Below are 12,609 nucleotides of genomic sequence, written 5' to 3'. Positions count from 1 at the left end.
ATGGCATAATGCTCTATTTCACTACCTCCATTGTCCAATAGTATATGCTCTAAAGTTCCCGATTATTGGCTTGGTGGTTTTCCTCTCGAGCCAAACGCAGACGCTATTTACGTCACAAACGTAACTGTTGCAGTGAACTGTCGCTTTGTGAAACGAACAGCGCGATCGACGTCACGTCCGCTAAAGCGAACGCGCAAGTGTACACTCCCCACGAAAGTGTAGAAAGTGTAGCTAGCATGAACAAACCTAGTAACTGCTCAGCGGCTAAAGAGACGATAAATTTAGCTGAGGGCTGGGGGGAAATTCCAGTATTCTACTATGCCAATCCGACTTCAAATGATCAAACAAAATTCTGTTGCATTGTTAGGATCAAGCGAGTAATTCAAAAATTTACACAAGTGGGAAGGTCACTGGGTAACTTGTCGCGGAATGGCATCGCGTCATGAAAACTTGCCAAGTCACTAATGACTTCCGGTGGTCACGTGACGAACACGATCGAGGTTCGAGCAGTGGAGCGCCACATGCGTGATTCGGTCTCTTCCGCTTTCCCGGCGTGACACCCAGCGTCAGTGCTTGTTCTCTGCGCGAGCTAAGGCCGAATCGGCGACTTGCACAACAATCACTATCCATCATATTTCAACTACAACCTTAAAAACAACAAAATGACTTCGAAAGCCGAACTGGCTTGCGTGTACGCCGCGTTGATCCTCGCCGACGACGATGTTGCCGTTACGGTAAGCCTCTGATTTTTGTTTTCTTCACACACTGCCTCGTCACACGTGTGCTCTCAGAATATAAGGCCTCTGGATAATGCATTCTCCTCTAACTTTTATCCTAATGTCGTTAGCTTACAAAACGGGAGCTGTGATACGTAGTTTCATTTAGTACGCACTCATTCTCCAATATGAATTGATTGTACTTACAGTTTGACACGTAAACTACCAAACAAATCAAATTTTTTCGTGTAATCTTACCATAAATAATAATTTTCCGTGTCCACCGATGAAATTTCAATGATAGGATCTCATAGATTCGAGTGTGGACCGACGTGTTATTTCAGAGCAATAGTGAAGTGCCAACGATCTAGATAACCTGACCTAGCCTCTTCTTTTTCCAGGGTGAAAAGATCCAAACTATCTTGAAGGCAGCCAGTGTAGAGATTGAACCATACTGGCCAGGACTTTTTGCCAAATCTCTTGAGGGTGTCAATATTAAGGACCTCATCACTAACATTGGGTCTGGAGTTGGCGCTGCTCCAGCTGGTGGTATGTAGCTAAATCAAAACACCTATGTTGAATTGGTATTGAGGAAAGTTGTCAACGAGTTTAGAAGTGTCATCAAACCCTGGTCAAAGTCCGGACATTTTTCGTTCTAAAGCAAAGCAGTCAGGTTACAGATAGTACAATTCAAAATGTTTGAAACTAAAGATTCCGTTATTTGGCCTGTTCAAAATTTAGAGGATCACAAAAAAAAAATCTGTTTTTGCCTCCCAACGGACTTTGGATTACTTGAGTTGTCAATATTTTTATCTTATTACACATGTTTTGAGTTATAAATTTTAAGTGCTTTGGAAAACTAGATTGACATTCCCTTGCACATTATGGAAGTCTGTGAAGTACAGGAAATAGTTTGAGATATTGAATGACAGTGGCTAAGAATTATATAAAGATCATAGAAGATATTTCCAAGTTGTAATACTTTATGAGTTCTGTACTGCAATTAGCATCTTACGGTAACTAAAGTAATTTTTGTGTAAGATGTTTTATTATGATTGGGTGAGCGTTTTTTTTTTCGGCTTTTATGACGTCTCTATTTAAGGTTTACAACATTTTTTGTTATATTCAAGCTATCAAATAATCATCTTGATATCTTTTGTTACGGTAATATCACAAACCTCTATATAGTTTCAAACAGCAGCCATGCTCAAATCTCTGTGAGAAAAACATACTACTTTAATAATTCAAAACTAAATAATAGAAACAGAAAATTTAATACTCTAAATATAATTGTAACCCAATGAGCTGCCGAGTACTGACCTCTTTTCATCCACCAGACTAGTTCGCTTTGATGCTAGTAAGGTCAGCGAATAAGAGGATAAAAATTGAGCTGTGAACCTGCTGGGTCTCAGTGCCTAAAAACTTTGACCTAGATTCTTGTTCGAACAATTGAAGTTGAATTAAGCCTAATATGTGTTAGAGGCATTTTAGATATTGTACTGACCATAATTCAATCGCATGCTATAATCCTGGTGAGACACGAAGAAGTTAATGATATATATCGAATAAAACATGAATGCCTTGCATTCTAATGTACTGTAGAACATTTTTCTGTTTTACGTTGATCCAAATAACCGATCGTTAATACTAGTCTACCCTCAACGCCTTCCACAATAAGTCTAATCATTTCTCACTCAATTCAGGTGAGTCATGTAACATTCAGGTTTGGTAATTCGCATCATCAAAGTATGTCAAAACTGGAATTTCGGATATATTCTAAATCTTTTTCCAGCTGTGGCTGCTGCAGCCGCTCCTGCCAGCGGTGATGCCGCTCCAGCGAAGAAGGAAGAGAAGAAAGAAGAACCAGATGAGGAATCTGATGACGACATGGGATTCGGTATGTGATTGTTGATCAAATGGCCATTCAAAAGTCATGTTCGATACAAAAATATGTTTTTTTGTTTTTTTTTGTTACAGGTCTCTTCGACTAAGGCAAATGCCTCTTCAAGACAAGATCTATGATGGATCCATTCCTTTGTACAGTTATATTGTACGCTGAAAAATGAATAAAAAGTTCTAAAAAAAAGATGACAATCATTTTATCTATTTCCTTCAATAATCCTTCACTGTGAGAGTATAAATAGCTGTACAAACTGATTACCTCTTCTACCGTTAATCTCTCTTGAAGCAGACCATTTCAAGCGACGCAGCGTGCTTGCACCAACATATGCTCAACCATTGCGTGAGCTGGACAAATGCTACCAACTTGACAATCACTGAAATGCATCTCTGTTTCAGTGCATGTGCTACTCACTGATGAGATCAATGATGCTGCTCGGGGGTTTGAGGTAAAATTTGAGCATGCGTTGGCGCAAGCACAATGCATTGCTTAGAACGGCCTGCTTTAAGAGAGATTTACAGTATCACATTAGTATTGATGACAGCTCAAATTATTTGATCAAAGTTTATTCATGCTAAATTTATATTTCATGATTTAAAGACGAAATTAATTTATTATAAAGCATACAACAATTCTAATTCGAATTACGTTTGTAATTATAGTATTGGTCATTATTTCGATCATGGCGTCTCTTGTAACCCTGATTCCGTCTTCCTCCCTGATCATGTCCTTGATTTTGACGGCTCCAATCGAAATTTCTGGGGGGTTTATTATACCAAGGATCCATAATCGGAGGTCGTTGAGGTTCCGCAATTTTAATTTTCATAAACGCTTCATCTTTATCAGTAAAACGATCCTTAAACTCTTCTTCGCACTCGGCAATGAATGCCTTTTGTTCCTCGTTCATTTTGATATATTAATTCCTATATAATTTTGGAACGACTAATAACGAGTTAGAAACTGAAATTAAAGAAAAAGAAACAAAATCATCAACTCTACCTATCAATAAAGTAAACAAACATAAAATTGACATGCTACATACAAGTTTCACTTATTACACTGTCCAGTACTAATGCATAGAAGCCTTCGGCTGATGGTAAACTTCTATCTTCCGTCGCCGTTTTCAAAGGCTCAAACATCCTGAAATTAATTACAAACATGCAAATTTTTCTGTTAAAAATGATGACAGTAATATTGAAGGTATTGTATTGGTATTGTGAATACCATGAAAACTGGAATTACTACAATAGTGTATGTTTTACAATTCATGCTAAATTTTTTATTTATGACGACTGTTCCTGTGTCTAAAATTTCGTACACATGAGAAATAACTCTTCATCTTTGATGTTCGGAATATGAATTTTCACAAAATAAAAAGCATTGACCAAATAAATGGTTCCAGTGGTATTCTTACCATCCCACATGGGATCCACATTGACTACAGAAGCAAAGCTTCCAGGCATATCCAGGAAACCAGGAAAAGTCGTTGTGCCACTGAAATATTGAACAAATTTTTAAGTGGTTAAATTCTCATCAGTTCCTCGAAATTAGTCAGCTGATTTCCGTTAATATAAGTTCAATAAATGGTTGAAAAAAAACATTTTTAGACCAGAATCGGTATTTTGGGCAATTGAAATCACTCACATTTTCACCAATGCTTACGCACTTAGCAGACGATGTAGTAAATACATAAAACTGAATCCCCAATGGATTCGACAAGAGCTGAACCTCTATTTCTTCTCTGCCAAATAGAGTCTGGTTACTTTTTATTAAAGCTTCCGGGCTTAGTCGATTTACTAGGTAGTGAGAATCAGCCAAATCACCACCACATTCACGACACAGAACAAAATCCGGGACTGGATCTTTAAGAACATTTTCTCAATAAGTATATTTGTCAGAAAGAGATATAATAACAGTTTTGTGGATTAAATTATATTAGCCTTAATCATCCAATTTCACATATTTTTTTTTTTTTTATCAATTTAATAACAGGTTCTGAAATGTAGCATGCATGTGGATGCTCTTCAACTTTTATATACTGCGATATGAATTATTTTACGTCCTAATTGATTTCGTGGTTGTACTACCCTAAGGCAGAGATTACTTGGTTATTTCATGCTGATTATAATTTAAAACGCTTGTAGTTCTGATGTATTAGTTGTATGAGTGATCTGGTGGAAAAAAAAATCAATATGGAAGGATTTTGTGACTTTTTATGGTGACCGAAAATTATTTCACGATCTGAAGAAAAAATATATTACTATCTCCACATAATCGAAACAATATGATAATTTGAGAATAGTTGCATCACGAATCACCGTTCGAAGTGTTTTTTCTTCACTTGTTTTTTCGAACGCGACCTGATGTTAGGTTATGTGTAGAGTTCTGGGCAACTTGGTTTATCAATTGCGTTGTTGTTTTGAGAGCTGCGTTTCCACTTGACATACGCGTTACGTGAGAACATTGAGTAATAAAAGGATCGGAGAATAACTTTACCTTCTGCAACGTAATGATAAACTTCTCTTGCCGTGTGTGACACGGATTTGTTTACAATTGAAATCAGTATGACTACAAGTTGCAGGATATGATACAAAATGGAGTACGCCATTGGTGGTTGGCTCCTAGGATAATCCAGGCCCAAACTGCGACAGCCTTTCAGCATAAGATGAAAATTCTTTACTTCTTGGTCGTGTCATGCAACCGCTGATAATCCCACGACACGTCACAAGAAATGCGATACGAGCCTCACCAATTCTGTAGTCAGCTAAGCCTGTCATTGGACTTCATTTTATCGCAATTTTATAAATCGTGACGTTCGTCGCTCTTATCATCAGTCATCGGCTTCCGATTTCTTCCTTGTCGACCCATCTTTCATATCGCTTTAGTCGCCAGCTGGTAGCGTCGCGCTAGGCATTCAAATAGTATCGTACCCGATCTTATCGACTGAGTGAGCCCGGGCGGCTCCAGCAGCTCCTCACGCATTTTGCGAGTTTATTTACGCTCAACGTTTACGCGTATGAAACACAATATAATCTGTTTTTCGTTTGTGTGAGACTAGCTGAGAACTTAATCTTAGTTGAAACTCACAGAAAGCTTCAAGTTTCAACCTGGCTTTTCATTCTTTTAGAAATTTGGTAATGGCAGAACTGCAATTAACAGCTGTCGCACACAATAGGATAATACTTTGCTACATAGTTTCAAAAAAGTTTAAGTACTTTGGCTTTTCAACGATACTGTGTATCAGGGAAAACAGCAGAGAACCAATAATTACAAATTCTTACACCTTATGACGTTTTCTCGAGCATTCGTTTATTTGATGAATATATCTCTTAAACACAGTACTTTATAATAATGGAGCGGATTTTGCTGTCATACCTACTGCAAATTACCGGGAAAATCGTATATCGATGGATGATTGTACATGATTGCAACAATGAAAGAATTACCCCGATCGCCATTAGCCGATACACGAGCTGATCATAACGTCAATTGGAGTGTCCCAGGTGTGGGGATAAAGAGCTAACGGTAGATTGGGTTTGCGTAATTTACATTCCTTGGTCAAGCTCGAGGCGAGCTGCATGAGTATGTGTAATACGGAACCGGGCAGCCAGCCGGCAATTCGTTCTGAATTACTGGCAACCGCTCGGCGAGACACAGAACATCATGACCGTTGGCGTTCAAAACAAGTTGCTATATTACAACAAATTTGAGAGGATAAAACTCCTCTCAGGTATTAGGAAAAAATCTTATGGTGTAGCGGTTTACATTTTCGTTTCTTATTCCGAATTGTGTGCGAGTTGGGCGGGTGGGGGGGGGGGGTAGCACGCAATGCGCAACGCAGCCATGGCCGCCATGCGGTATGTTGCCAACGTTGCCAACAAGTTCGCCACGCGACAAGCGCAAGCCAACAGCTGTCGTCCAACGCACATTGCGCAACGTCCACGGAAATAAATCTAGGGATAGGCTGCCGTCGCTGTCTAGGCGTTGCACGGTGGCCGGCGTTGGCCGGCGTGTCGCCTTCGAGGCGGCTTCGGCTCTCCTCCTTCCCCCAACGACCGAAATACGGTGGCGCGTTGCGTTGCAGCGATACCGATCCGTTCGTGTCGCTAGCGAACGGTGCGCCTACTCCCCCCGTTCTTCGGTCCCTTAAGAGCAAGCTACTATTAGGCCTTACCGACCGCGTGAAATGTCACTTATTTTGACCATTACCAGAATGTGTGCATCAAAGAGGATGAGGCTGCGTATGAAGAACGTGAAAATTCCGCATCAGCGCAATTCTAAATAGCGATGCCCAATATAAATAACCTAAAATTCTTTTTGTTTTATACGAGAATGACGCTATAACATATATTCCTAGAATCAATGGTAATTTAATTATTAAAAGAATTCATTTTTTGATATTCACTGCTGCGTAAAATATAAATATGTTTGGATGTTTGTGTTCGGTATTGCGCATGCGAATGCTCCGAGATGCGATTTTTTTGTGTCAACGATGCATAGGCTACGCTATGATAGCGGCGGAAATAAGTGACATTCAACGCGGTCGATAAGGACTGGGGCATATGATAGTCGTACGCTTACCGACTAAGTCATGCAAGTATCTTCGTGCGTAAACTTCTCATGAAAATACTCTGTCGTAACGTTTTGCTCACTATTACTATTCTAGAATTCAGGAGAACGTCCCGTAACTATGGACAACATACTTTTATCAAAAGATATGTGAAATTAGGTGAAATACAAAATTGATTTGGTCGGTAACGAGATAAGTACTATCGCACCACATATTTAACATTCGAGCATCGTCGAAGCCTCTGATGGTTCCTCTCCGTAGTATGTCTTGTTTACAATCTTGGCCCGAGAATTCTCTCAACCGACGCGATGGCTACCCAAGCTCCTGTCTATCGTACCTCTTTGTTTCCATAACTACAGTTCGCCATTCATTTGACGTTTGAAAAATAAGGTGCGAGGCAGTATACATATCTAACACAGCGATCTCTGTTATGATTTCGCTTTTTATTTTCTCTACTGTTTATACAATTTTTTTCTATTGTTATTCTTATTTTCATGTATTCGTCTTGGGCATGCAATTCCGTTCTGCCTAATTCCATACATACATACATGTGTATACACATCATATTCAATCACATACATCTACTGCGTATTTTCTGGCTGAAATCTCATAGAGGATTTTTGTCCTAAAACCAGCAATAAACTCTAAACTCAAACACCAACTCCCACTATTCATCTCCTGACGTATATATACCCACTATCAGCTGACATAAGGAGTGAACGTCAAGGCGGTAGAGGGGAGATGTGGCAGCGACTGCGACGGAGGCTCCACCATCGGCGTTTCGTCACCGGCTTCCCAGCTGATACAAAATGGCCGTATGTTCTTGACAGCTGAGCCGATAAAAGTCATACATAGTTTGTTCCGAATTCCCTACTCCCCGTTCCGCGGGCAGCAAGCTTGAGTCGTTTACAACGTCGTTTCATTCGACTCCCCTGAAATCCCCGTCGTATCCCGATTTATCACGGCATGGTGGTACAGCAATCGCTCTTTCGGCCTCCCGGCGACGACGCTCGTCGTAGGCTTCGCCTAGTTCTAGGCTGCAATTTTTTCCCGTTCTCCTTGTCCTCGGCGGGCGCAACCAATGGGACTAAGTAGGTCAGGCGCTTGGGCGAATCGGAGCGCGAGGCCGTGTCACGTGGGTTTGTTGTTATCTATCAGCTGTTTTTCCCGGGCGGCCGGCCGGCGCAGTGAAAGCCGCTTGGTCTCAGTCCCTCCCGGCCGCTCAGCTGTGCGTCATACGTGCTGTCCGTCGAAGTACCCAACAAGTATTTCAGAACTGCTTTGTTCGCTTGTCTTGCGCGAGTCGAGTACAACGGATAGTAAAGAATTGAAAATAAATAACACAAAACCAAAACCAGCAGGAATATCGTACTTTGTATTATGCTGTCTGCTAAGTGCAAAGCATTAAACGTCTTTAATACCACAATCATTGAAGGTTCGAAAGATGCGGACAACGGCGTGACAAATACAAGTAGCCACGGAGCACGCCGCTTTGTTGATACGAGTTCAGTGAACGCCGCCATAGGCTTCAGGCCCCGGAGGCCGCCTCGCCTTCTATAGGCGGATTTTCTTTTCTTTTTTCAACGATTCAAATTACCGATCGATCAGCTTGAAGCTAGTCGAGTTACCTCTCGAACCGAACAGAGCAGAAAAAGAAAAGCACAGTGAAATCGGTAGGGAAGAAAAAAGAAGTGAAAAATACCAGTGTGTTAAGTAGCCTGCGTAAGAAACAGTGTTTAGGCAGTGTTTTGTGCAACGAGTGGATCAATCGATGTGATTAAAAATCGTTGATTTCGTTACTGTTGTTGAGAAAAATACACGCGTGTTTTAAAACGCCGATAAACTCGATTCTCAGCGTCGCTTTGTTCGCTCAAGCGTTTTGACAGTTCGATCGCAAGCGCGACTCTCCATCCATATTCTCCCCCCTCCCTCTCATCCCAGCTTTTCGCGGTAAGAATTGTTGAATCGACGCGAGTCGGTGACGCAGCTTTCGCTCACTTTTCGAATGTGGAATGATTTTTTAATATTCGAAGACAAAGAACGAGCGGCGATTCTCGTGACAGTCGTGCAGAATTAACTACCTACCGCGAGAGAGTTGTGCATAATACAGATAAGAAACAGAAATGTCAACAGGAAAGAGATTGGCAAAGCGGAGCATAATTGGTACGCGTGTCTGCGCCCCGGGGGAAGACGGGATGTATTACAGCGGTGTTATTCACGCCGTCAAGACGCCGGCTTCGATGGCGGCGGAGCCGGGTCTCAGCATAACGCCGAAGACCCGCTACTCCGTTAGATTCGACGCCGTTTCACCAGGCGGCCGGCCGCCAAATCCCAGCACGGAATATTCCGACAGCGATTTAATCGGCCCTGGATTCGGGTCTGTCAACGGCGCCAAGCTTGTGCCGGGGCAGAAAGTCTACCTGACCTTCAACGGTAGGGAGATACAGGCCGAGGTAACTCAGCATCGGGAAAATCTTGACGAGGTCGACGTTCTCATCGCTCCGAGTGGACAGGAGGTATGTAAATAAATAATCGACGAATCGAACGCACAATAAACCATCGGTCTGAGCCTCATTTTTCATCTATGATCGTTCCTGTTCCGGCTTCACAGCTTTGAAATTCCCGCGCGCGCATTTTTCTCACGCCAAAGCAGTCTGCGTGCTTTGAAAAAAAACATTTAGACGTTGACAATATTCAAGGTTCGCACAACTGATTGTCAGGTGTTATATGCATTATACGTCGCAACTGCTTGAACGTAAACTTGAAATGGTTATAAACGCTTTGTAAATGTTGCAATAATCCTGCTTTAATAATATAAATAAATATATGCGTGTCGAACACTTTCGCATAATTGTAAATCAGACTTGTTTCGACACACATTTAACCCATCATTATTTATACCATTTTGTAAACTTGACGCCTTTGTTTCACATTCTCATACTCTCAATGCTAAAAATACTTTTCTTTGGTCCAAAATATCTATCACTATTACTTCGAAATGATAGATCCCTTCGCAATTGAATCTATGATATCCTATCGTTGTAACTTCTTGGGAGAACAACTAAAATCAATATTTAATGCGAAAACACGCGACCAGGTTACGTTTGTTACGGCATTTCACTCGTCGCACTGTTAATACAATCAATTGAAACTAGAGTGAAGAGAAGCCTGTATTAGATGAAACTACATATCAAAGGCGGCTCTATATTTGAGGTCAAGGAAACGACCTCAGAAGTTTGAGCAGAATCGATTATATCGTATTATCCAAAGACTGTTAAACACTCTTCTCGTTGGGCTGTATTGACATGGACCGATTGACAAGAATTTTTTCACGGATACTGGGTTGAATTTTCCAACGTTTCTTTCCGCGATTCAATTCGCTTCACCGGATACTGGAAATCCAATTCATTAAAAGGCTTCTGTCCATATTAACGGATATGCGAGCGGTTTTTGGCTCGCCTCGAAAGTTTAATTTGCGTTTCCTCCTCATTTCGTTGTTCGTACCGTGTCCCCGTACTGCTCATTTTTCTGTTGCACGGTCGCACGCTGGTTCCTTCGATCCTCCCTCCTCCCCCTCCTCCCCCTCCTCCCCCTCCTCCTCCTCCTCCTCCTCCTCCTCCTCCTCCTCCTCCTCCTCCTCCTCCTCCTCCTCCTCCTCCTCCTCCTCCTCCTCCTCCTCCTCCTCCTCCTCCTCCTTCTCCAGTTCGGTGACGTACGCATGTACGTCACCCACCAATTATTGTCGCCGTCGGGTAGCGCGGCAGCGCAGAATCAGCCGCGCAAACGTGTTTCGAGACGTAGTAAACACGATTATTCCGCGTGCCCCGCAAGTAGCGAAGAGGATTTAACAGCCGGTGTAGTGAGAGAATTTGCTGCCGCCGCGTTTACTTACACTTACATGCTACGTACTGCTTGGGACACAAGCTCGAACCAACATAGTTTTTTTCGGGACAGACTATTTATGTACTATATTATATGTCTCCGACTGTAATCGCGGATTTTATGTTATAGACACACGTTACATGTACACATACACACGTATATATACGTATATTATACACGCGTGGGCTGGATCACGGGCGTGCCGATGTCACGTGATCGGACGAGCAGTCGGTCTCCGTGTATCGTACTCCATCTACGAATAGAATATACTATTCGTGTCCTATATAATACACATTATATCACATTATATATGTACAGTGCGTATAGCTATAGGTAAAACGTGTAGACGATGATTGATGAGAAGACTAGGTTCAAATTGCGATCACGACGAGAATATTAACTGTTTACGTTTGGAGAAAGAAGAACGTAAAAATATTCCAAATTCCTATTCATGTGATTCGAAATTTTGGCAAAATTATTCTGTGTTTAAAAGTAAACGCGTGCTGGTTCCTTGGCGAGAACATGTAGGTAATACAAATATTTACACCCAACTAATGTATATACATGTATGTATGGTGGCTTATTTTCTTTGAATAAAGCTTGTAGCGTTGGAAGAGGGAAAGAATCGAAGTTCATTCACCGAAGACTGAATTATACATATTATGCCGATGAGATGTAGATTGTACGTTTTTTACTTTCTTTTTCTTTGGATTTGTAACAGGCGTTAATTTTACTTTTTGTCGAATCTGCACCGAAAGTATGCCTTTTCGTGAATGTAAAGTGGGCATTAAGTGCATTTTTCCGCCTACTGGAATCGAATAGGCGGGCGTAAAATGTCGCAAGCGGTTGCAAAATTTGGCAAGCGGGCGCAAAGCGCGTTTTTGGGTCCGCTAACCCGGATGATAAAAGTCGATCGTGCACTCAAAAGTAAAGTTTCGATACAGGTTATGAATAAATCGTATGCATCATGGGCGGAAGGCGATTGACGCTGATCGTGTGATTTTCAGGTGAGCCTTGGAAGCTTTCGGCTCCCCTTGGCCTTCTGATATTCGCACTTGCGTCAATCGCTCACTTTCCGCCCTTTATATAATATACAACGTACTGTTTCCTATGTTGCACGAAGTTTTCGATAAAATCGTCGCTACTGGTTTGTACTATAGTGGTACATGACCTCTTTGCCAAATTGTAGGCGCATTGTTCACTAACATTTATACAAGAATTATTATAGCGTGTTTTTTGCAAGGTTCTTTTTTCTCATCTGCACTATGGAGTTATTTTATATTATTAAATACTATTACGTAAACCGACTCAGCATATTTAGACAATTATATTATATAATTACGGGGTTTCTTCCACCGATTTCCAATGAACTTATTGAGAATGAAGCTTCTATAGAAAGTTTAACTTTACTTTGTATCGTTGAGTCGCAATGAGATTGTTATTTTTTATTTTTGCTTTATTTTTTTACTATTTTTTGTCATTGTTTTTTTACCGGCGTTAATAAAATCATGCGATTAACACATTTAAAAAAATACTTGTAA

The 12,609-nt window shown here is 41.1% G+C and overlaps 3 protein-coding genes across 3 annotated transcripts in view; 2 read left to right on the top strand and 1 right to left on the bottom strand.

Moving 5' to 3' along the window:
• Window positions 1-525: 525 nt before the first annotated feature.
• LOC124212627 (Ribosomal protein LP1) lies at window positions 526-2,804 on the top strand. Its single transcript, XM_046612888.1, has 4 exons — window positions 526-734; window positions 1,118-1,265; window positions 2,509-2,613; window positions 2,694-2,804. Exons 1-4 carry the CDS (start codon window positions 663-665, stop codon window positions 2,705-2,707), a joined length of 339 nt encoding a protein of 112 aa, XP_046468844.1. The 5' UTR covers window positions 526-662; the 3' UTR covers window positions 2,708-2,804.
• A 362-nt stretch (window positions 2,805-3,166) lies between these two features.
• On the bottom strand, window positions 3,167-5,406 carry LOC124212626 (uncharacterized). The gene is made up of 5 exons (XM_046612887.2): window positions 5,113-5,406; window positions 4,261-4,478; window positions 4,031-4,110; window positions 3,659-3,756; window positions 3,167-3,576 (listed from the first exon to the last, which is right to left on the bottom strand). The coding sequence occupies exons 1-5, from the start codon at window positions 5,276-5,278 to the stop codon at window positions 3,533-3,535; spliced, it is 606 nt and encodes a 201-aa protein (XP_046468843.1). The 5' UTR covers window positions 5,279-5,406; the 3' UTR covers window positions 3,167-3,532.
• Window positions 5,407-8,392: 2,986 nt separating this feature from the next.
• Window positions 8,393-12,609, top strand: part of Glut4EF (Glucose transporter 4 enhancer factor) — an 84,353-nt gene continuing 80,136 nt past the window's right edge. The window contains exon 1 of the mRNA XM_046612883.2: window positions 8,393-9,702. Within this exon, the coding sequence (XP_046468839.1) occupies window positions 9,310-9,702 (393 nt within the window). The 5' untranslated portion in view covers window positions 8,393-9,309. The remainder of the gene's footprint in view (window positions 9,703-12,609) is intronic.

The sequence above is a fragment of the Neodiprion pinetum genome, chromosome 2, assembly GCF_021155775.2.
Source record: "Neodiprion pinetum isolate iyNeoPine1 chromosome 2, iyNeoPine1.2, whole genome shotgun sequence".
Classification (NCBI taxonomy): Eukaryota; Metazoa; Arthropoda; class Insecta; order Hymenoptera; family Diprionidae; genus Neodiprion; species Neodiprion pinetum.
The sequence above is the reverse complement of the archived record's forward strand: the minus strand, read 5'-3'. Positions and strand labels throughout refer to the sequence as shown.

Coding starts and splice junctions, on each gene's coding strand:
- LOC124212626 (XM_046612887.2), bottom strand. CDS start 5,278: ATGCTGAAAGGCTGTCGCAGTTTGGGCCTGGATTATCCTAGGAGCCAA. Junction 4,111..4,260: donor GCGTAAGCATTGGTGAAAAT/GTGAGTGATTTC, acceptor TCAATATTTCAG/TGGCACAACGACTTTTCCTG. Junction 3,757..4,030: donor TGTGGATCCCATGTGGGATG/GTAAGAATACCA, acceptor AATTAATTTCAG/GATGTTTGAGCCTTTGAAAA.
- LOC124212627 (XM_046612888.1), top strand. CDS start 663: ATGACTTCGAAAGCCGAACTGGCTTGCGTGTACGCCGCGTTGATCCTC. Junction 735..1,117: donor ACGACGATGTTGCCGTTACG/GTAAGCCTCTGA, acceptor TTCTTTTTCCAG/GGTGAAAAGATCCAAACTAT. Junction 1,266..2,508: donor TGGCGCTGCTCCAGCTGGTG/GTATGTAGCTAA, acceptor ATCTTTTTCCAG/CTGTGGCTGCTGCAGCCGCT.